This window comes from Mus caroli, chromosome 7, assembly GCF_900094665.2.
Source record: "Mus caroli chromosome 7, CAROLI_EIJ_v1.1, whole genome shotgun sequence".
In the NCBI taxonomy this organism is placed as follows: domain Eukaryota; kingdom Metazoa; phylum Chordata; class Mammalia; order Rodentia; family Muridae; genus Mus; species Mus caroli.
In genome coordinates, this window is record NC_034576.1 from 145438685 (window position 1) to 145463467 (window position 24783).

The 24783-nt window shown below is 43.0% G+C and overlaps 1 protein-coding gene across 4 annotated transcripts in view; it reads left to right on the plus strand.

Annotated features, from left to right (window-relative positions):
• The window catches only part of Kcnq1 (potassium voltage-gated channel subfamily Q member 1), a 318671-nt gene that overhangs the window by 135853 nt on the left and 158035 nt on the right, over positions 1-24783 (plus strand). For all 4 annotated transcript variants that reach the window (XM_029479746.1, XM_021166795.1, XM_029479747.1 and 1 more), the window contains exon 11: positions 15252-15372. In XM_029479746.1, coding sequence (XP_029335606.1) covers positions 15252-15372 — 121 coding nt within the window. The remainder of the gene's footprint in view (positions 1-15251; positions 15373-24783) is intronic.

A 24783-nucleotide genomic window follows, 5' to 3' on the forward strand; every position in this document is an offset into this window, starting at 1 on the left:
CCCTGTTTAGTTTCTGTTTCCATGATCTGTCCATTGGTGAAAGTGGTGTGTTGAAGTCTCCCACTATTATTGTATGAGGTGCAATGTGTACTTTGAGATCAGATTATCATGGGCCATATTCTCTGCCATACTTTTACAAGAAGCCAGGTAAGACAAACAGGCATTTCACCTAAACAGAGTTGTGCTGCAGAAAGTTAACATACCTTCCTATTCCAATTTTCTCTTTACAAAGGTTATAATTCCTGAGAGGTATGTTTCTATCTAGTATTATGTTGGTTTCTTTTGACAAATAGCTATCTCTCCCAAACAAGAAGAAAATATAGCAACTCTCCCTTCCTTATCCTACCCTAATTTGTTTCTCATATTTCTCATGTTCTGGGAGAGATATCTTTTTCTCCTTATCCTACCCTAATTTGTTTCTCATATTTCTCATGTTCTGGGAGAGATATCTTTTTCTATCAATGGCAACAACAGGAATACTACCAGATATATCCTATCTGATGGCTTGTTAGCAGATATCTTTTGTTGTGGTAGTGGTGGCTGGTTGGTTTTAGCCTGCTCAAAAACCACTTTAAGTCTCTTAGGTAATACCTACGAGTAAAGAACTATATTGTATTTAATTCAGAGCTTCTTTTAGGTGTGATGGCATTAGAGCCTGTGCAATTAGAAAGGTATGGTAGAGTCTTGAGATATAGCTCAGCAGCAATTCACTTTCCTCTACTAGCATTGCCACAAAATGGGGTGAAGATACTTATTACATAACAATGACTATGCAAAAACAGATTTCCCAATCTGAAATCTACTGTAAAAATGAGATTATATGTGGGATTCTGGTACAATGGACCCAGGAGGCTACTAAGATACAACCTGTAACTACAAACTTGTTTTGCTATATATTTGCCATACTGTTTTTGGAAAAATTTGTTTACTAGCATTATTATCTATAAAACTATTAAGATATGGAATGTGTATGGTTCCTTTGGGTTTGGAACATTCTATCTTCTCTTCTTTTCTCTTCTCTTCTTCTCTTCTCTCATCTCTCCTCTCCTCTCCTCTTCCCTCTCCCATTCCTCTCTCCCATGCCCCACCCCCACCCCTGCTCCCTCTCCCCGTGTGTATGTGGGTACTGCTTACACTGCATTTTATTCTCTTTGGGGTGATTTCTCTGGATCTTGTATACATTTTCAACTAATTAAGCCCTCTTTCAAATCATACTATACCAATTCATACATTGTATGACCTAAAGTAACCATTAACTCCTCTATAAATCACTGGTACCATTCATTTCAATTAAGTATACATAAACATAATTAAACACATTGTTAGATGTCTTCAACAAAATCTTACCTAACTGGCCAATCTTAAGACAATTCCAGAGTGCAGAACGATATATAGCGATTTGTTTTGTTCTGTTATTTCACTCTTCTTGCTTATATAGTTTCTGAGGACAGATTGGATGTAGTTTGTACTATTGCTATTTTATAGTAGGTGTTCCTGTAGGGCTTTTTAAATGTTTGATTTTCTGTAGATAATGATATGTTTAGATGCAAGTTTTGTTATTAATCCTGTTTGGTATTCTTCAGCTTCCTGGACTGTTTAATGTATGATAATAATTTAGGGGAAACTTTTAGTTCCTGTTGTTTCAAATGGTTTCTTGTTGTTTTTTATTTTTGTTTTATTTTGGTTTTGGCTTCTATATGACTATTTCTAGTATTTTTAGGGGTTGACATGTCTTCTAATGCTGCCCCAGGAATGGAGATAACTAGATAACTTTTTAAATTAGGAGCCAAACTCAGGTCCTATGTATACAAGACAGGCACTTAACCAACTCAGCCAAATTCTCAATGTTTTGCTCATTTTTTGTCTTTTAGTTTTGGTTGTTTGTACAAAAAGATACTCTGATTTTTCTCTCATCTGTGTACAATCAAATGAGTCTACAGAGGGTATTTTTCATACATTGATATTGCTGGTTCCCAGCCCTTTTTGTGTTTTCCCTATGACTTTGGTTCCTTCCTTGCTATTGTCCTTGGATGTTGTCCTTAGCTTTATAGTTCTAATATCTGTGATAATTTCAACACATCTGAAATGTCTGCTATGTTTTCAAAAGTTAATGTCTTTTAGATGCCTTGTATTTTTTTCAGTAGGTGGACAGCGGATATGATGTATCAGACAAAAGGAAATTCTATTGAATGGGCATTATTAACAATACAGAAAGGTTTAGTATATAAGAAACATTCTATAGTCCTGTGTTTAGGTCTCATTTTTACTGAGCCTCTTGAGTGAATGTCACAACCATTCTTCAATATTTTTTCTTGGGTGGTATAGGATGGCTAAAGTGAACTGGTCTGGTGTTTGGATAATTTCTACTCCACAAGAAATCTAGAGTTAATTTGAATTGCTTTAGGTCAGTTCAGTTAGGTTGTGATAAACCCTAGCTGGCTAGGACCTAGTAAGCTAACTTTCCCTGAAGGTAAACCCTTGGTGAAAACCACTATTGTTTGTTCTCAAAATGGCTTTTGTCCCTCCCAATATTAAAAGTTTCAAGGGAATTCCATTTCTATATCAGAAATGAAAAGAGTAAAATTATCCTTCAAAATGAGGGAGGGAGACCTGATGGGAGATTGAAGGAGAGAGACAGGTAGACATGGAGAATCAGAACATATTACAATAGACATTGCTGGAATCAGCTTGGCTAGAAAAACCTAATTTGTGATTTAACTGCTGGAGTTTAGATGTAGATAGATGTAAGAACTAAAAAGTCAAAGGCACTAAGTTTTGGGAAGAGCCTTAACATTTTCATGAATTACTTCATCCAGGAGTTTGATCAGATTCTCACAGCTGAAACATTCCTAGCCTAATTAAAAATTATTTTTTTGTCAAGTACAGTGTGTCTATGCTTCTTTCAGCCTTCTGTGGGAAGGAACTTTGTTAGTGTTTCTCTGTATAGTCCATATTTTCTTTGTTTAAAGCTCTATATTTTCAATTATTTATATTATAACTGTGGACATTAGATTCTTTTCTGCCTCCAGATTTTTTAATGCTATTTAAGTGGTTTTAAGCTATTTTTTTTATTCCCAAGCTATTTTTTGTGAAGTTATGTGTGGTCTTTGAAGTTCTGTTCCTTTCATTTATGTTCAGTTCATTATGACAGTGAGATATAAAAGGAGGGCAGGATTCGTCCAGCTTTTGCAAATTAACTAAACTGGAATTTTCCTTCAATATTTGGACAGACTATTAACAATCCTGTCTTTGCTTTCACTTGTAGCTTGAGGTAAGTATAGAAATCTATCATAGATACTGGTTTGTAGTATTGTCAGGGCTCTTCTTAGCATCTAGCTCTGTGCATGTTTTGTAAGGTATTAGCACATACTATTATTTTAAATGCTCTAAATTCCAAGGAAGCTCTCTCTAGATTGCCTTCTGAGGCTTTTCAGTGGGCTGCTGTGTGCTTCAACCACTGATCTTTGCTCAAGTCATTATAACTGCTCTGAAGGTCTTACAGCATTTGCAAGTACTGTCCACTATTTTTCACACTGAGAAAATTCACAATTAATATTTGGGGGGAAAATGAAAACACCTTAAGTCAGTCTTTCAGGCTACCCACAAACAATATAAAACAAAAAAATATTTTAAACAAAAATAATTATTTTAGACAAGGTCTGTATTGCGTACTTCAGAAACAAGGACCAGGATCCATACTACCTATCATCTTCAACAGTGCCACCAAACCAGGCTTAGTAGAGGGAAGATGAGTATTTAAGGACAAATGAAAATGTCACAAGTTCCTGTGATTTTTTTACAGAAACTTGTTCTTTCCTCTACCAAATGGGTTTTTTCCAGTGGTTGAATTAAAGTTGTTAGTCTTGGCAACAAGCATCTTTATCCACTGAATCATCTTGCTGGGCCCCTAACACTTTTTAATTGGCCGTTTCTTTTTGTGATATTCACTTGGTTGCTGTGAATTACTGACTGCCTCCCAGAATTAATTACTGACATTCTTAGTTCCTATAAAAATATTTCTGCGGAGAGGGGACCTTATTTTTGTTGACACTACTTAGCATCCTCACTCTTTTGACAGAACATCCTAGGCCTCTTCTGACCTTTTGCACTCACAGGTATACAATGGTGGGCAGACTCTCCTCTCATGGGTAATTTCTATGTATTTGGCCTACTGTTGAAGGAATAGATCATATATGGTTTTATTTTGCTCTTACTGTTGTTGAATTGCTTGTTCTGAGTTTTAGAATAAGTGAGGAGATTTGAAGTCCAGGGGTGGGAGTGGGAGAGTAGAATGTTGTTATTCTCCAAACATTCCTGGAAATCTTTAAAATTATGCTTTTTCACATATAGACTTTTCCCACTCCTGGTCTCTATAGCTTCTTCCCCTGCTAATGCCACCATGTTTGTTTAGGGGTTTGTCTGTTTGTTTTGATGTCCCTTTCATTCTTCACTGGCCTCCCAAGTCTCCCTGGCTTTCCTTTGCTACATCCTATACATAGCAATCCCAAAAATTCTTTTGATAAAAAGTATATCATGTTACTTTCATTCTTAAAGGCTTTAACCCCTTCCTATCACATTTTCTTGGGCTAGATTTATGGACAGAGAATAACAAGAAACTTGTTCCAGCCACTTCCCAAGAAAGTGGTCTAGTTAGTGAACAGCTGGAATTCAGCTTACAACACTCCTTAAAGATCTACCAGTAATGTGGACCTGGAGTATTGACTGCCACTGAAGGCTTACTTTGAGAGATTTCTTTCCATTGCCTTTGGCCTACCCTGCATGCAGTTAAACAAAGCCCTGGAGTCAAATCTGGTATTTCTTTTATTAAGAAGCCTTTGGTATGAAGACAGTATGAATGCTAAACGTCATACATGTGTGAGGACCCATACTGCCTATGTGTCCTCAAAACCAGGGATGTTTTCTTTTCTTCCATGATCTTTGTGTGTACCATACAGCGGGGCTTCCAGTGTGGTTTAATGAGCTGCCTGAACCATACATCAAGGTCTTCACTTTCAAGCCATTTAACTTTAGTCATATGCCCTTCTGCTCTCTAAAATAGGCTAGTTACTAAGTGAGCAACACCCTCCTTTCTACATGGTCTCTGATTTTTGAAAATTACTCAAGGATGGACTAGTTTGCTTCTCGGGTCTAGTTGGCAACATTGAACCAAAGCACACAGAGTCTGACTTGCACCAATGCTGCCACACCTTTATGTGATCTTCATGCTGAGGAGGTCAAAGAAGAGAGTCTCTCCCAGCCCCTGCCAGGGGCTCTTTGCCCTCCCTTCCTCTACTCATAGTCCTCCTGCAGCCAGCAGGGGTGAGGGAGCCAGTTTGAGTTGATTACTTTTGACATCAGTTGTTAACATAATTTTGACATTAAGCTTCTCCCTAGCTCTGGGGTGATTCTGACTATGTCCAGGCTCTGGCTTGAGGAACCATGGGGAGCCTCTGGGGCCCCAGATCTGGCCTTGCTAGAGGCAGCCTGGGAAGAGACCTGTGTTTCTCAAGCACACACCCTCCAGGCCTGGGAGTGGGGCCCCAGCAGATGTCTGGATTTGGTAGCCAGGGCCTGGAGCCGGATGCTGAGAATGAGGCCTGCAACTCATTTCCCCATTAAACATTCTGAGAACATCTGCACCAGTTTCCAAGGCTTCTCCTTAATTGCTTTGATTATTGTGTGAAGTTAAGAACTGGCACATTTCCGTGATGTTGTGATGAAGGTGAAAAGATCGCTCTTAATTAGATTAAAAACATTTTTTTCTTCCTGTGTAATTTCTCCTTGAAAAATCAAGGCCACTTTTTTGTTTTCTTCGTCCAAAAAGACCTCCAGAAACTTTCCTCCCCACCTCTCCAGAGGTTTCTGGGGAATGTCCTGTGAGCTCAACTTTTGGAGAAGATAGTGCTTAACCCAGATTCCATTGTATATTAAAGTTTCCTGGGGCCGCTCTTACTGCCTGGAACCTTCCCTTCCAAATGTGTCTTGGGAGACCTGGACAGTGACTTCTTGCAGCATGGAAAGCTGGGTAGACTAATTTTGTTCTGCAGGCAGCTGTGCTACTCACGCTCTGCTTCCTGGGCTTGTTTAGGGCTAGCTCTGTCATTGCCTGTCCTCTTTAGCACCTTACCATTCAGACCCCACCCTTGGGCCCACAGAACCATTTCCATTTACTCTGAGATTTATGTGTTAGGCCTGTTATCTCCATTATAAGAAAAGGCATTCAGTAAAAAGTGTCCAGCACTATGAACTCTGTAGTTGCACAAAGCCTAGCATTGTTCCTAGGATTTCTTGGGATTCCATAGGTCATCTTCAACTGTCATGTCACCGTCCATCTCAAGTTAAATGTATCCTCAGTCTTTGCTTGAACACAAAATACAGCATGTTCCATAAAGTGCTGCAAACACAGGGTAGAGAGAGAAGCTCTCTAAAGAGAAGTTTGCATTATAACAGTAGAAAGTCAGTGGACAGCTGTACGAAGCACCTTTCCCAGAGTTTCCTGGCCCATGTAGAGCTGAAGCTGGGGCCTCGGGCCAGATTTTTCTAGCTAACCTTCTTCTTTCCTGTCTTCTATCCTGCAAAGTTTAACAAGACTGTCTTAGGGTGTTTGTTGTTGTTTGTTTGCTGTGTTTTGCAAACTAGACTTACCCCTAGACCTATCTCCTCAGGCTCATATCTTACCCCTAGCTTTTTATACTCCTAAGTGCTCTTGGTAACAAACTGCAGAGTCCATTTCAATCTAGATAAGGCAATGGGACATTTTTCTAGTTTATGAATCTGAACCTGGCTGTTCCAGACACAGCTGGAGCTAGTCTGGTGATGCTTTCTCTCCTTCCCCTTCTACCCTGTCCTTTCTGTGCTCTTTCCCTCTCTCTGCCTATAGATACATGCATAGCTATACTCATCTGTGTCCTTAAACACTCACTTTCCAATAAATGTAAGATGTCCACTAGTTTACATGTACCAAGAGAAAGATGCCAGACTTTTTCCAAATGATTTCTGCCACAGGCTCAGGCTAGGTTCTCAATGCTCCCAACCAAAGTACAAGCCATCTTTTTAAGTGCAACTGTTTCTGAAGTTGCGATCCAGCCACAAAGCCCCCTTTGGAAATAGTCAATGAATTCCTAAATCTTACACACTGGGGAGTAGGAAATGAGGACCCCTCTAAGGAAGATTTGGTGAACTATTTCCAGAAGCCAGGCCTGGTTGCAGAGTTCGCAAAAACAACAGGTGTCCACTCAAGCAAGGTATTTTCCTAAGCGGAACTGGGTACCAGCTGTGAATATACATTTACACTGCACTCTCGCCTTGTTCCTGGCAGCTGTTGTGGGAATAGCTTTTACACTTTCTGTCCTTGTCTCTTACTTCTCCCCTCTGAGTGAAGACACAGGTGGTGGTGGGTCTGGTCTGGCTCAGGGTCTGTGAACAGGGCATGGGCAGCTGGCACAGGCTGTGGGGCTGCAGCTCAGCAATGTCACACAGGACCTGGCTGCAGCTGTCCAGATGCCCTAGGGAGGGTTTTTTTCCTTCATGGTGCAGGATCCACAGGGCTTTGGCAAATCCACCAAGACGGGGAAATTGATTGAGGGGGGATAGGGAAAGGGCCTCTGTTAGGGGAGGACATAGGCAGCTTGTTTATTCCATTGGAGTGAGCTGGCTTGGGGACTTGCCTGTGCCAGGCACCGGAGGTGACATGGGAGAGGAAGAAAGCAAGGTTCCTGTGCTGAGGGCCAGGCACACATAAGCCCCATAGCAATTGAAGGGGCAATCTCTAGAGCCTTGGGGAGCTTATGGAGGAAGGTGGTTTAGGTTACATCTGGGAGATCAGGCAGGATTATAATAAGTTAGGAGGAGGAGGGCAGGGGTGAGCAGCTGGGTGAAGTTACTGACACCAGCAAGTCTCAGCAGAGGGCAGTGGGCAACAGGGTAGCCTGGGGCCTTGCAGAGAGTTGGACTTGGAATGCTCAGATGATCGGCTATGCAGAGGGAAAGTCTGGGAGCTCAACGCAGGAGTAATGGAGCTAGGAAAGGGAAGGTCTTGGAGAGCCTGGGAAGAAGGAGCTCTGTGTCATTGGGTCTCTTGGGCATCTTAAGGACAGACTGGAGGAAGTGGCTGAGTAAGGACACTTAGATACTTAGATACCAGGATGATGAGGGCAAGGCAAATACAGGAGGCTTGTATGAACTAATGTTTTTCTGACTTCTAAATTTATCATTCATTCAAATAGAAAATATATATACTATAAGGAAGGAAATGAAAATCATTTGAAGTCCTTTAATCCACGGGCAAACATATCACATTTTGATCTATTTCCTTCCAGTCTTTTTTTTTTTTTTTTTTTCAATGCTTAAGTAAAATGCAAATCACCCTAATGAGTAGGCCCTTTGGCTGAGAAGGAAGATGCTGCATACAGTCTGGTTTTGGTTCTCTCAGGGTGAAATTTGGCAGTGGGTAGTTCCAGCTGGGGCAGTTGCCACGCCTGAGGCTACATTAGCCATTCCAGACCTCCCATTTTCCTAGAAAACAAAATTGTTTTGTTCTGCCCTGCACACTTAGGTCCAGATTCTGGCTCTGACAAGACAGAAGCAGCCAAGGAATGAAAGCATCAAAACCTAGAATCATTTTAGGAAAATGTGACTTCACTGCCACTAGGAGACAGTACTTTTCCTCCAGGACCAGGTCCACTGACATTGGCTGGTTCAGCAGAGAGCACCTGACATTGCTCTAGTATTCTCTATACAGGTTCTAAGTGGTCATATGACCCTTGTCACATTCACCATGGTCTCATAGTTTGTTCTGCAGTTGGGCTATCTTTTCATATCTTTATGAAAGACAAACCCTGGGCTCTTCAGAGATGAAGTGCCCAATGGGGCTTCTTAGAACATAATACTTGCCCCAAGCTCTTGCCTAAGAGGAGCACCACCAGTGTGTATAAGTTGAAACCCTGCCCTCTCAACTCCCTTCCAGAATCTTTGAGATGTCTGACCTGGCTGTGAGTACAGATCCAAATGTAAAGTGGGTGGCAGTCCTGAATAGTGTTTCTCCCATGAAAGAGAAGCACCCCTAAAGTCTCTGAGACATGCCTAGCAGACAACAGTCTCTCCTTTTGACTTGGAAAAACAACTGTGCTGAGCCCCTCTCTGACCCTCACTGCAGGGGCCCCATGAACCCTTCCCAGGATTAAACCAAAGAGTCCACATTCCTCTCTGGCAGGTGCAGGCCCCGCCCGCTGTGGACAGCCAACTGATGTGCACATTTTAATTTCCTAATACCAGGACAGAGCCTTTCTCAGGAGTTGAGGGGCTCACCCTGGGCCCTCAGGCTTGGAGATGGCACTTGTCATTCTGGGTGTGTAGAACACAGCCCCCTCTTCCAGTCACCTCTTTGCTTCTCCTTTCTTGTGTATACAAGTGATGCAAGCACTGAAATATGTTTTTGTGTTCTTTTTCTTTTTCTTTTTCCAAAAGAACATTTGAATCCTGGATGAAGTTGTAGCTGTGACTTGACAAGTGTATAATATAACCCAGTACACTTGAATCTCAGCCCTGACTCTCTAGAATGGGAACAGTAACATACTCCCACCACGACCCAGACCTGTGGGCCTCTTCATGTGCACACATTCCTCAAAGTTTACAGGTCTTTCCCTGGTCTCTCTGAGGATGTCACAGGCATAGAGCCCTTTACTTGAGCCCTTCTTCCAGCTATGACTAAGTAATGTCTGTATAGTTTCCTGCTGGAAGTCTGCTGCTGGCCCCATGGGCCATGAGCTCCTGAGTTTATTTATATTTCCCTGATTGCTAGTCAGGCACAACACCTTTCCATAAGCTCATCAGGCTTTTGAATTCTTGTCTCATTTTGAAGGGGGTGGGTGTAGGGTGTCTTGCTTATTTTTCGGTTAGGTCATTTTTTTTCAGTGCTAGAGAATTAAACCTAAGGTCTTATACCTAGTAGGAAGACACTACCACTGAGCCATCTCTAGCCCTCATTTTGCTCTTTGAGAGTTATCCTGACTCATTGTTGTCCCGGCAAGGTTCTGAACATAATATTTCTCCTTCCTCAGCTTCCTAGGTAGCTACGATTACAGACCTGTGCCGCCAGACTTATCTATTTGTTTTTACTGATTTATCAAACTTTTTATATGTTTTATCATTTTTGAATCCCTTTTTACTATTTAAAATGTATTCAGATATCTAGGTTTTGACTCTGAATGTGGCTAAATTGCTATTTTTCTTTTTGATTATTGCTTCTTAGTTATCCTACCCCAAAGCAATGTAGATATTCTTCTATATCCAGGCCTATGGTCCTTCTAGTTCTACTTGTCATAAGCCCTGAAATGCCAAGAATGCATTTTCAATGTACGCTGTGAGAAAATTAAGGGCCCAGTTCAGTGTTTTCCCCATGTGAATTTCCTTGTCCTTGAATGTGTCATTTAAAAGGCTATCTCATGATAAGTAAGCCTTTAATACATTGCAAGTGTCCATGTGTAGGCCTATTTTCTGACATCCAGTTCTATCCCACTAGCCAGTTAAGTCTCTCCTTGAATCAGTTCCACATTGTATTAATGACTACTATGTTGAAGTACTTGTGTTTGATAAGCCTATTAGCCACCCTGTTCTTAAAGAATATTACTTTTTCCTGGTCTTTTACACTTCCAAATACATTTTTTGAGTGTTTTGTCAATGCAATAAAGGCAGTTTTCTGTTTGTCGGTGTCTCTGATTAAAGTTTTGTGCTTTTCTTAATAGTTTTTAATCTATCTTTATACACTAGAGATTCTTTTCTACTATTCTGCTTCTTTTCCCTTTTAATTTATGTATGTTTTATTTGCATATATTACATATTCTTGTAAAAGAAAAAATAGTCTTGCAATGTACCTTTCATGGCAGTACCTTACATAACCATGTTACTTTGATAAAAACTAAAACAAGTTTAATTTCATACAACACTGTAGAGCTACAGTTTAGTCCTTCTCCCAGTTTGATGCTCCAAGAGCCTGTCCAATATCTACCATCACGCTCATTCAGCAGGACCTTAGTGTCCTGTGACCTATAGCAGCTTCTCAGTACTGTCACTGGAGTTGATGCTTTTGAATACTTATCAAATGTCAGTGCTACTCTCGGTCTGTATAAAATTTTCTCAAAATTAGAATAGGGTTACAGGTGTCGTAAATGTCATTAAGGCAAGGTGCTTTTCTCATTTTCTTCCATCAACATGGTGTCAACTTTACATGATTAAATAGCTCACTGTAATTGACCCACTATTTCACCTTTATCAGATCTAGTTATTAAAAGCAAGTCACCAGGTCTAGCCAACATTCGGAGAATGAGGAATTTCATTCTATCTCTTGCAAAAGAGTATTAGAGACTCTGTGAATGTGTTAAAATCACTAAAGCAATTAAAATTTATTTTGGGACTAAGGATGTAGCTTAGTGGCAGAATGCTTGTCTAGCATGAACAAGGCCCTGGATTCAATCAATGTCACTGGAAAAAAAAAAAAAAAAAACTACGGGGAGGGAGACTTTGAAGTCTGTACTTAAGATTTCACCTACTCATTCTAGCCTTCATCCATGGATCTTTCTTGAAGCAAGCATTTCTATGGTGCACTTCTGGTTAACTCGTTCCTTCTACACTTACAGAGATCACTTTTTTAGAAAGTCCTTCATCTCACTTTCAGTTGTTTAGAAATATGGACAGACTTGGCAACTGTGTTTTTGGTGTATAGCTGAGGATTATTGTTTTGTTGCTAAACTTTTTCTACTCTAGCCACTTGTACAGGAGCCCTTTAGACATGCTTTCCATTTATTTCCTTTTAGGTTCATCTTGTAGTTTCCCTGTGCTAGCCCCAGAAGCGGCCATTCTTCCAAGGAACCATATTCGCTTTTATTGGTGAACTAACAATGTTAGAAAATATGATCTGGCCATGGAGTGTGTTCTTTGCCACAAAAGGGTCACTGTTTACATATCCTTTCTGCAGATAGAAAGAACTAGGAAATATGTATGTCTATAACTAAAGTCTATATACATCCATGTTTCAGGGTTTGTATCTTTATGCAGCTTACCTCGAGTTTATACTGTTTATACTGTTTCTGATTATCCTTACTTTGTCCTCAGCTCCCATTTTCTAGTATAGATACTGGTTTGTATAATCCTTGATATACAGTACCCCTGTATGAAACAAAATTATCTACAAGAATATTGTGTTTATGTCAGTATTTTTTCTCTAGTTTTTCTTTAGTCCAAACATTATATTTTAAAGCAACGTTAGCAAGTTCCTCCTTCCCCAGACCCCAGCTTCTCTTTTCAGTGCTCTATCATGTATTCACAACACACAGTCTACTCACCATAGTCTATTATCTGTCCCAGGATCCTCCAATATTCTAGTTGATTGCTGGACATTATTCCACTGCATAGATGGAACAGATAGATACACCATGATTTCTTTATTCATTTAATTGTTGACATCTTGGTTATAGCTTGTTTGTTGCACCTAGAGGTAAAATTGCTATATATCTTTGTGTGCAGATTTATGTGAACTTAAATATCCCATACACTGAGTCATAAATCATGTGTGTTTATAAGACTATGAAGTTTGTTCTTCAGAGCAGTTGGGCCACTTTTCATTCCTACCTTGGGCACATGAGGGTTGCAGTCATTCTGCCTCCTTGAAGTGCTGGCTGTTACAAGGTTTTAATTTAATGCTTTATCCATCTTCATGATAATTTTCAGGGTTATCTCACTGAAGCTTTAATATTGTATTTCCATAAAGACCATAGACTGTTGCTGAGCACAATTTCCCATGCTTATTTGTAATCCACTTTTTAAGATGGGCTGTTTGCTTCACTGTTGTCAAATTATGATCATTCTTCTTTATATACTCTGGGTACAAAGCCCTTGATTCCACTAAGTGATATGCAGTAAATCTGTGATTTGTCTCATTGTCTTCACAAAGCACAGCATTTTAACAGTCAGTAAGCCTGTTTCTCCTTGCTTCTGTTGCTACTTAGCAAAATGCACTTGTTGCAGGAATAACTCATTTGTTTCTAATTATAATAAAGTTGATTCCCCTCCCCCACTTTGGATTAAGTTTTCGGTGTTGCATCTCAATTCACTTTCAAATCTAAAGTCTTAGAGATTTTAAAGTTTTCTTAATGGTTTTTTTTTAGTTTTATGTTATATTTCAGATTTTTAAAAAGACTATATATAGTGTTCTTGAATTTCATTGTATGACTTCTAAACATCCTTTGCATTACACATAAATGCTAAATGTGTTAAAATTTATACACACATACAGATGTATGCCCACATTTGTATGTTTATATTGGAAATAAATGTAAGACTGCTGTAGTAGATGTGAGAAATCCATTCCATAAAGTAAATGTATCACTGTAAAAAAACAAGACAGTCTTTATGATAAAACAGTGGAGTGTTAAAAAGCCAAACATAGACTAAGAAAGTTAATTATGCTTCATGTAACACAAGGTTATTATCTCTAATGAATTAAAAGTTCCTTTGAAATGCCAAGCAAAGGTTATTAATGGGCAATTCTGCAAGAAGAATCCCAAACAAGCCAGAAGCAGTCAGTGAATATGAAAATGAGAAAACCATCCCCTCTCACAGGCCCAGGACCATTATAAAAGGGGATGGGAAGACTGTAAGAGCCAGAGATAGGCGACAACTGGAAGAAAGTAACTTCTGGGTATGACAGGACAGTTGCATGATTGCCTACACAAGATCAAGCCAGTCAACACTGTATCATTGAGTACAAGAAGTTCACGAACCCCAAGAGGTTCTTGAAAAGCTATGGACAATTAATGGCTCCTGGGAAAGGAGAGTTTTTCCTTAACATTCTAACTCCTGGTGGGTCAATCATACTGCAGTATTACAGCCCCACACCCAGAATTACATGGAGAGCACAAACTGAAGTTGATGAATTATTGAATTTTAAAACAAGAGGATACAAAATTGGGAAGTTAGGAAGTGGTTGAGGATCAAAGTTCATTGATCATAGTCTCAAAGAACTAATAACAATTTTGAAAATGAGAAAACCTCAGTGTTTATCCATGCTTGAAAGGCCAAGCAAAATTGAAGGGGAGGAATAGTTGGCTACAACTTAACAGAAGAACAATCCAAAAGCACTTATTAATATTACCAAAGTCATGCCATCTCACCTGCCCAGTATGTCAACAACTTTTAACAATAAAGATGGATATTACATCACTGTCTGGTTGTCATAAAACTACAAGACTGAACATCCATAAAATATGGGATGAGTAAAGTTAATTGTGGTAGACCTAAGCTATGGGCTCATGTGCTGCTAAAATGATCATTAGATGCATAGCTGCATACCTGAAGAAAAGAATGTCGCAGAGTAAGAAAAACTGACAAGAACAGAAGTCTGTCCAAGTTTATGACCTCACATTTGTGCTACCAGAAAAGCCAGGGTCCCGGCCGGCAGAGGATTCCTGTATTTGAGGACCACTCTGAATTTTTCAATATTCCACTCATCAGAAGTACTTAATACTTCTATATTAGATACTTTAAAGGAGAAGTGAGTTGAGAGCAAACACTCGTAAGCTGGAAATGCTGTGAAGACTAATCTGGATCAGTCCCCTGAGCTATGGAAGTCAGCTCTTGGGACAGTCTGGAGGCCTCCCTCAAAGAGAACCCGGTTAATAAGGCATCGTGACCAGAACAAGGAATTCAGCTTGTGATTCCTGATAGGCAGAGGTACTAGCACCCTTTTTTGCATGGTCCACTGATCTGTCAGTGTATGTGTGTGAATAGCACAGTACTGGAGATCAGTGCTTTCATTTCTTCTTTGCACAAATGTTTTATGTGAAGCTGGTGAGAGGCCTAGAACTTAACATATATAGGGCAGAACCTTACTCAGTTCTGGAACTCAGCCCCAGGGCAGTTACAACACTGGGGAGAATGTACCAGCCTTTATGGTTTACCCTGGGAGGCTGAGACCCCAGGCACCTGGGGACCAATCAATAAGTGAATGGGCATAAGTGAATGGAATAAGTGAATGCCCACTCACTTATTCCACTCAGTGTAAACCAACCTGATGGATAAGGCTAAAACTTCCAAGCTCTGTCCTCACTCTTCACCTGATCTTGAGAGCTTACAGGTTTATCCCATAGCAATAGCAGGTTGAGGTGGACATTTGAGTCTAGTTCTGTCCAGTTCTGGATCCCCTTCATGATCAAGTTTCTATTGAAGCCTAATGAGCTGTCCCCATACCTTCTTCACAGTAAGGAAGAGCCCTACACTGCTGGAAGTAAGCACACCCCATTTCTTGAGAACAAACAGCTTTGCAGAGGACCTGGACCTGGAAGGGGAGACACTGCTGACCCCCATCACCCATGTGTCACAGTGAGTGTCCATTTGCCCTCACAGGCTGGGGCTCAAGGGAACTGCCCTGGCATAGGGCAAAGCTTATCCTCTGGCTGGGATGCAGTCTATTTACCCAGTACCCACAACTCACTGCCTATCCTTATGAACCTGGGGACACTGGCTGCTGGGGCTGGCCTCAGGGCTCAGGCAGGAGAGAAGGGCAGGGGCTTTCCCACTGAATCTGGAAACATGATCCTCTTGTCTTGACTTATGGAAAACCAGATTGATCATTTTCCACTTGTTTGCATGCTTTGAGCGTCTGAGAAACTTGGGTTGGTTTTTGTTGTTGTTGTTGTTGTTGTTTTTCCTCCCCTATGCCCCTCCACCACTCCTTCAAGAGAGTTAACATTATTTTTTAGCATTTCCCTGTGGGATTTTGGCCAAAGCCATAGGGCAGATGCCTGGTGCTGCCTGCCAGTTGCCACTACTGTCCTCAGGGGCTCCTTCAGGTGGAGGAAATGGCTGATTTTCTATGCCTTCCAGTTGGCCTTCCCCCGAGGCACAGCTGGCCTGGGACACATGCCCATCTTCTCCCCTCATTTGGGCCCCCATCAAGGCATCACTAGGACAAACCCCAGTACCCAGCCATGCCATGATTTCTCTGCAACATGTGACTCAAATGTTCCTACCAAAACTCAGTAGAGGCAGCGATGTGGTGGAGGCAGATCACTCAGACCCCTTCTGACCACTGCCCCACTGGGTACTCCTCTAGAAAAGTGTCAGGATGTTAATGCCATACTCTTAGTTCTCCTAAGATTCGCATTCTGAGACTCTTTCACTCTTTCTACTAAAATTCTTGTCCTTAACCTTGTGTAGTCATAACACTTCTGGCCTATGCCTAGATTTCAGGCTTGACTTTACAATGACTGAAGAAACTTGGACTCACAGTGCCGAGGGTTTCTTAAGTAACCAGATAGCCAAGTTGAGGCCACCCTGGGGGAAGGCAGGCTTGTCAGAAGAATGATTATGATCAAACAAGGCATGCCCACTATCTTCCCAGGCCACCCAAACTTAAAGGAGGTTAGCAGTGCCTCATGGTTTGTAAGACTTAGAGAGGGTTCGTGGGTGTAGAGAGAGTGAGAATGTTATTGAGAAGCAGGGGTCACTCTCCCTCCTAAGATAGCCTTACAGGCTGGCTGAATTAGCAAGCGGAAACAAAGGTGTGGGAGCAGGAGTCCAGACAGGCTAGGCAGGTAGAGGCTGGCGTCAGAGGGTAGAAAAATAGCTTACACTATAGTTAAGTCTCTCCATCAAGTCCAAGGCTCAAGAAAACTCAAAGTGTAAACACTGGTGTCTTGTGGCTGGTGTTGGATATGCCAGTGCCTGCTTAGGAGTAAGGATAGTAAGTAGCACCATGGCAACCATAGCAGGCCTCAGGGAATTGCCTAAGCCTAGAAAGACCAGTCAGCCTTCTTATACCCCTGATCACTCACCTCTCATTGGTATTCATTCCATTTTATTCTTCTGGTCATGGAGCAACCTCCAGACACAGAAGCAGCTACAACGAGAGAGTAGTGCTCTCAACAAACCATCTACCCAGATGGACAGACATGTCTCACATCTCCTAACTACTGTGAGCACCAACGAGGTCCCAAGGGAGGGTGATACATGACCATAGTTCAGTCCATAGATGCCCTATAGCCACACTTTTGGGGGGCAAAAGGCCACCTGTGCTGGTATTAGTATACTCAAAGCTCCTGGAGCCAGACATTCACTGTCTATCTGTTCTAGAAGCAGCCCTAAGCCACTAAGACAACACTGCTCTGAGTACTAGGCCAAATCTGATCTCCACTCTGAGGAAACAGAGCCTCAGAGACATGAATGATGCTTTCTTGGTCTCTATAGGTCTACTGAGTCACCATCTTTCCAGGTACCACGGCTCTTCTCAGGCCAGCACTCCTGGAACCTGAGTAGGTGGACAGTCTTTATCCAGTCAAGTCTCTACCCAAGAACACACCAAGACCCTTTCTAGGCCAATTTATTCCAAATGCAGCAGCTGGGAACAAGCCAATCTAGGAAGGTGGGAAAGGAGGAAAGGAGGAGCCCATGGTGGGGCTGAGTTAAAAGACCTAAGGTAGAGACCGAGAGAGATCATAGGCTTAAGCAAAAAATATAATCTGGTCAAAGCAGAGTTGGGGTCAGGGTTGAGGCATCTGAGAATCTAGACACCCACATCTGTAGAAGTCTAGTGCCATCCTTGGTGGAAGTCCTAGCAGAGAGCATGACCATAGGCCTGGTGTGTGTCTGGGTCCTAGAACCCGATGTGCTCCCAGGACTACTGGCCTTATCAAGACCCCTCCACATTCTAGGGGAGCAGATAGGCCATCGTGGGTACTGTGTAAGGGGCCCACGTGCCCACACCAGGGCTACATTCCTTTGCCTCTTGCACAGTCAGCCTGTTGATTGATGTCTGTAATTAAGCTAGGCTCCAGCAGCTCCCTGATGCAGCATGGCTCCTGTGGGCAGCTGGCCCTATGAACCTACACCAAAAAAAGAGGCACACACCCTCGTACGTGTCTACCAGGGACAGAGATGTGTACTAGGGTCTTGCAGGGGGCAGAGTGGGTGGGAAGCAGTTGCAGAAAAACAGATCCATTTTTCTTCAGTATTTTACTGATGTTAAATGTATTACCATGCTGGGCCAGTTCCAGAATTCAAATTAAAAGCATAAATAAAGACACATTTTGTTTCCATCTCAAGCTCTCCCCGCCCAGGGGCCCTTAGGGAGGTGAGGTCACTGTAGCCTTGATTATGGGAAGGTCCCTGGGGCTGGGTGAAGCTCCTCTTTTCAGAGACTGTTGGCCACTGATAGTTTGGGGGACAGAGAGGCCAAGGTGCAGGCCTATTGAAAACCAGAGAGGTAATCAGAGAAGGATGCTGAGAAGACAATATAGCTTCTCTGACCCCAGCTCAACAGGCACGTACCAGCAGCTCCTCAAGTAAGCCCCAGGCCTCATCCAGCTCTGGGCAGCTGGGCCTCAGTGTTGCATACATATTTCAGTCAGATGCTGTCTTCCTGGTTCTAACATCATTGGAAGGGAGCCCTGTACTCCTCAATCTCCCTCAACATGAATCCTCTACCTAAAGCCTTGCTCCAGACTTCTAAGGGCCACGCAGGAAATAGAGACCCACTGCCACGAGAGATGGGGAGTATCTTTACAACGAATAGGGCAAGTCTCCAGGATTCTGCTTACTGGAGTTAACTGGCAAGGGCTCATATGTATCCCACCAGCTGGAATGTCCTTGTTGGTCCTGTAGCCATCAGAATTGCACATCTTTCCAGTGTCTACTCAGTCCTCCCTTTCCCCAGGAATGCCTCTCGCATCCTCTTGAGGCTATCATCAAAGCTCCCTGATTCTAGCCTGGGTCAGGCAAGCAGCAGAGTGTTGTGGTTGCTCATGGCCACTCTTTTTCCAGCACTCCCCAAAATTCCAGGGTGAAAGAACCCTAAGACTGCCAGTCCTACTCTGACACAGAAAGCACATCATCATTAGCCTTGCCTGAAATGAAGCAAGGTCTCCAGGTACGTCCCATAGATGCTGAGACATACATAGGGTCCAGGACATGAGCACGCTAAAGAAGCATGTCTGGGTTTGACCTCAGTGAGCTTCTCCTACAGCCACTTCACCCCACCCTCCAGCTGATAAATCAATCAGAACTTGTCTGAAGCCATTCCCCCAACCGTTGCACAAGGATATCTAAGATGAACATCTCCAAATGCCAACTCTACCATAAGCACAGCAGCCTATAGCTCAGCCTGGTTCTGCCATGTAGTTTCCCTAAAGGTTTCTTCCAAGAGGTTGGTTCCTGAGCCCTCTGACATTTTGTTGTGACATTTTCAACTGGAAGCCTCAACATTTATTTACTAACCAGCCTGTCATCCCACTCTGGGATGACATTCAGGGGCCACCAGTTTACCAAGATGGGTGGAGGAAAGTCTAGAGGACAGAGGGAAAGTAAGAATACAGGCTAGGACATTGCAAGAATCCCACCAGGTGCCCACAAGCACCTCCCGGGCGAGCATGTGCTTGCCGGGCCTCTTTTGACATGACAGCTTCAAAAATCTTTGAGCAAAACCAGCCCCTTGTGCGTTAATTAGAATTTCCATGTCTTCAACTTTCTCCTGGACCCTGCAGAATCTCACGCCAAGACGGTCGAGTTTCTCTTTTCCAGGGAGGCCCGCTGTGGCCTGGCTTTCATCCACATCACTACTAATGTCTCCTGAATTCTGCGTTTGTCAGCGAGGCTGGGGCCAGCCTATGCCTTCTGGAAGGGGAGCATTAGTGGACCAGGGGGCTAGCTCTTCTGATGGGACTGCTTGGCCTGGGATATTCAGGGCCTGGAGACAATCAGGGCCTGCTATGGCACCTCAGTGAGCACCCATTTCTCTTACTTGGCTTCTCAACCTGCAAATGATGATGGAAGAAGATGGAGGGGCCATGTTGGGGGCAGTGTCCAGGAGGATAGGGAAGGGGGCTTGTCAAGAACAGATGAGACCAGTTTGTCTTTCCAGACTAGTGTCCTGTCTTCTGTGAATATCCAGACCACCTCTGTCTGCTCAAGGTGCCAAAGAAGCCCCATGGGAGCCCTCCCGGGAGGGCTGTGCAAGGCTGTATGAGTCACAGGATCCCTGTCAGAGCCCCACAAGGCCCCAGCCAGGCTCAAACCCGTCTCTGAAATGCACGGGGGATTAAATGTTCTCCTAATTAAATTAAAAGCGAGGCGGAGTGGCTCAGTGGGAAAGGGACTGGGAATCGAATGCCCTCAATCTGGCTCCCAGCCTGCACTGGCCCAGCTATAGGCAGCCCCCAGTGCCCCTAACCTTCCCTAGTTTCACTTCTTCCATCTAAGCACATGAAAAGGGATGCAGCAACCTCCTAGAATTGTTCTGAGGGAGACAGAGAGGCCAGGGAGAGTAGTGTGACAGTACATACTACACTGATTCCATAAAAGAAAGGTACTCTGAATAACAGAGAGAGCTCCTCAAACACATCTTCTGTTTGCTTTGCCTAGAGCTGGAGGTGGAAACTGAACAGTAGGGACTGCTGGTGGTCTGGTCAGGGTACTGGAGTAATATATCCTTCTAAACAAGGTGGTAGTCAGGCGGCAAGGCCAGTCCCTCTGGGCTTGTACCGAGTTGTGTCTCTAGTAAAGCTCAGAAAATACTGTCTTATATAGGGCATTGGGTTACAAACTTACTTATAGTAGAAAGGGAACACATCAAAAGAGTAACGTATACAGATTTCCAGTACAAACTTAATGCATTCTCCCTACCTGAGAGCCAAGCATCCAAAGAAAGCAATATCCCCAGGAAGTCCCCTAGATCCCATTTCCTATCATGGACACACCAAGAACAAACCATAAGCTCACTTCCCAGCAGCAACAGCCATCTTTGCCCGTGTTTGAAATCTACATGGCTAGGTCGCATACAGCACACACATGTACCTGGACTTTCATTCACTCTGATGTCTGAGAACCACCCACCCCTCCCGGTGAGGCTGAAGAAAACAGTGGTCTCAGGAGCCTTTTGATTGTTGACACTCTGCTCTGAGTGGCCTGTGATTTGCTCTTTCATTCTACTACCCATGACCACTGGGCAGATCTGAGTAGTGAGTTATTAAGAATAATCTACCTATATGTGTCTGGTAAAAGTTATGGCTATCTCTGCTAATTGTATGCCTAGAAGTGCTGGGTCATTGAGGGATCAGCTGCTTCCCATGGCAGTCACCCCAACTTTTACCCCTGCTTGGCAGCATGTGAATATTCCACTTTTTTCCACATCCTCACACACACTTGGAATTTTTCACTATTTCCTTTTTAGCCATTCTGGCTTCTCATAACATCAAAATGGCATCTGTAATTTGCAATGAGCTAAGCCCCATTCTATATTCTCATTTCTTTATAGATCTCTGTAAGACATCTATATCCTATACTGAGAGCTGTTCTTCTTCAGGCACAAGTTTATCTCTCTCTGTCCTGGGTGTTCTTAAGTGTGAGTCATTTGTCAGATACACAGATACATGTATTGTAAATACTGCCCTGCTTGCGGACTGTCCTGCCCCCTCTTGGTGTCTTTTGATGAACAGACGGTCTTAATTTTAACATGGTCCAGTTAATCAAACATTTCCTCTCTGGATAGTGCTGTTTATGTCCTACTTAAGAAACTTTGACTACTCCAAGGTCATAAAGATATTCTGGTTTGTTCTAAAGCTTTAAAAGCTCACCTTTCACATGTAGATCTGCAGTCCATCTGGAATCCATTTTTGGGTCCTGTGTGAAGTCAAGGTCAAGATAAGCTTTTTCCTCCACTTGGACATCCAGTCTGATACAGCACCATCCTTCTCCCACTGCCCTGCCATATCAGTGTCACTATAAATCAGCTCACTGTTGGCATATGGTTCACCTCTGGACTGTCCTCTGTTCAACTGGTCAGCTTTCAGGTTGTTCTCTTTGGCCAGTGTTACCCTTTCATTATCATTGCTGTTTACCAGAGGGACCTGAGGGCTGGGGTATGCAGGCTCCCACAGTTCTTCCTCATGGCTGGCTTGGCTGGCTCTGTAAGGCCTTTGCTTCAATATATATGCATCAGTTTCTAGGAAAATGTCCTTTGTGATGGCCCTATGAGGGCTCTGCAGAACAATGGCCTGATTGGTTCTCCAGCCATTTCGGTCACCTTCCTTTCCTCTTACTGTAGTTTTCTGCATATGCTTATGGTCTGGTGTGGGCTCGCAATAGCTAAGAACAGTGTCTTCCAGGAAGCCCTGGGAAGTTTGCATTTGCTGTGGGCTCACAGTGGCTACGGACCCTGTCTTTCAGGAAACCCTAGCAGGCTTGGGTCATCCAATCCTGCTCACAGGACCCTAAAGCAGTTTTCTTAATGTCTATGAGCTACAGTTCTCTTTGTGTATTAACACATCTAGAATGTATCTTCCTCTGTTGGTATATACATTTTAGCAAATGTGGACAGGTATCCAGTCATATACCTGACTTGGGGAACTACTTGAGAAAGTACAAAGTATCCCTTTGTGACTGGAGACCCCATAAGGTTTTGCTTATCTGACCTGACAGCTTTAAAAACTGCCAGGTAATGATTTCCATGGGCTACAAATGGGTCAGGCTGCATCCCAAGTGCCGTCCTAAACAGGATAAAATCAGACTTAAGAGGACTGAGCTCTGGGATGATCTGGAATATGTAGCAGCAGGGGAAGGCTACAAGTCCTGACTAAAGCCTGAAGTAGCTGGGGAAGGGGCTTGTGAGCTGTTTGGACTCCTATAAATAGAGGTACAAGCAGAAGACTAGCACCCATAACTCTGATGAGGAAGTCGGACATGGGATCCAAGGACTGTGCCTTTGGCAGTTAAAGGTGCCTCTGTGTGCTTCAATATTTGGTCCCATCATCATTGGGCTGACTTGCTTACTCAAAGCACCTACCTTCAGACAGACTAAGGAGAGGGGTAAGTTTTATATCCTGCCTTCCTTTGGCCCTGCAAGTGATAGGAAGGTTCTCTGTTGAAAAGATACACCCAAATGTAGCCACAGTATTTACAAACTAGCTTTTCAGTGCTAGCCTGTGCTGCACTTCTGGTGCTAGAGTTGGTGATAGTATAGTTAGCTGATATACATAATGTATATCTGTGTAAGCTGGAGAACTTAGTGGGTCAGTGTTCGGCTTCACAAAAGGGGAAGCTAAAGATTCAGAAAGGGCAGAAACTTGCTACTATTCACACAAGAAATACTGGAATGGCCAGGTTCATTCTGGGACACACTGTCACTGGGGGCCTATGTCTCCTTTTGTGAAGGTCAGGTTGAAGTCCTGAGAGTAAGTAGTAAGCTGGCACTCTTAGTAATACGTGAGAGTTTATGACCATTGGTAGAGTTGAACAGTCCATGGTGGGTTTGGGCACTGGTCATCTGATCACCTTCTGCCATCAGAATTCTGTGAATTCAGACTGTTAAGTATACCATGATTGACATTGCCACATAAGGAAGCCAGGAGCCTTCACTGGCTTCCAGGCCATGCTGGCATCTCTAGATCTCAGAGACTCGGAACTAGGGTGTTCTTTCCTCTTAAGCTTCTCATGGCGCTCCGAAGCCTCCGACTCAGTATTTATGCCTATATTTGTATTCCTTTTGGGATAGTTCAGGTGTCCTTGGCAAAAGCAATGACTGGTTAGCAGAGGTCTGACGATAAGCCCATGGCTGGATCCATGGGTGACCTGGGTGACATCTTGGAAACATGGAAGAGAATGGGGGGAAGTAGATAGGGGTCTAGTCTAAGTCTCTACTCAGCCAAGCATCTCTAGCTCCATAATCCTGGCCTCACCATCTGCTTAGATATTCTGCCTAAGTAATCTCATCACACATATAGCTACAGCCCCAGAAGTCCAGAGACAATTGGCAGGTCCCCTGAGAGCTTCTTCTTCTTCTTTGGGGGCATGAGAACAACTTAGAAACAAGAGATCAGAGGGCTCTGAGAGAGATTACTGGGGAAGGGTGTAATTCAAGATGTTTTCAGGGATATTTTTTATTCTACCTGGCTTTTCTCTGAGGACTCTGGCTTGTAAGCCCTCATATAAAATCAAACTCCAAGTATAACTCTGTCCTAACAGTGGCTTGTGGTACTGGAGAACTGAGGCAGCAATGAGGCTGCATTTGCAAGGTAGTTAGGAGGTATTTAGGTTGTGGGGTTGTAGGCAGGTAAGAAGGGTGAAAGATGAGGCTTAGAGAACATAGAGCGCTCTACAAACACATACTCTCAGGCAGGGTTCTTACCTACGTGAATCCACCTATCCTGCTTTAGGGCCTAAACTTGCTGCCCCAACAGAACTAGGTTCATTGAAGTAGGTAGCACTAAGCAGCTGTCCTCTGGGCCCCACCATTAATTTCCTAGGCAGCTGGTCTCTGTACCTGAGGTGAAAATGGTAGGGTGAAGGTCATACTGGGACTTAAAGTGCTCATTTGTTCTGGGCCTGTCCCCTTGCCCTGGCCTTGACTACACTTACACCATATGTGTGAGCCAACACCCTGCCCTCTGCTCCAAGATCTTTTTCTCTTGCCTAAGTCTACCTCCTTTGGAGGTAGCCAGACTTTTATTTCCCTCAGGTTTGGATATGGAGTTTGTTTGTTTGTTTGTTTGTTTGTTTGTTTGTTTTTTAGAGGCAAGGTTTCTCTTTATAGCCTTGGCTGTCCTAGAACACTCACTTTGTAGAGCAGGCTGGCCTCAGAAACCTGCCTGCCTCTGCCTCTTGGCAGTTTAAAAGGCTAGAATTAAAGGCATGTGCCGCCACCACTGAGCTTAAAATTGTTAAATTAAATTGAAACTCTGCTGATCCAAAACACTGAAATAGTCTTTTTCAGAAAACAAAAACCTACCCTATGAACTCTACCAG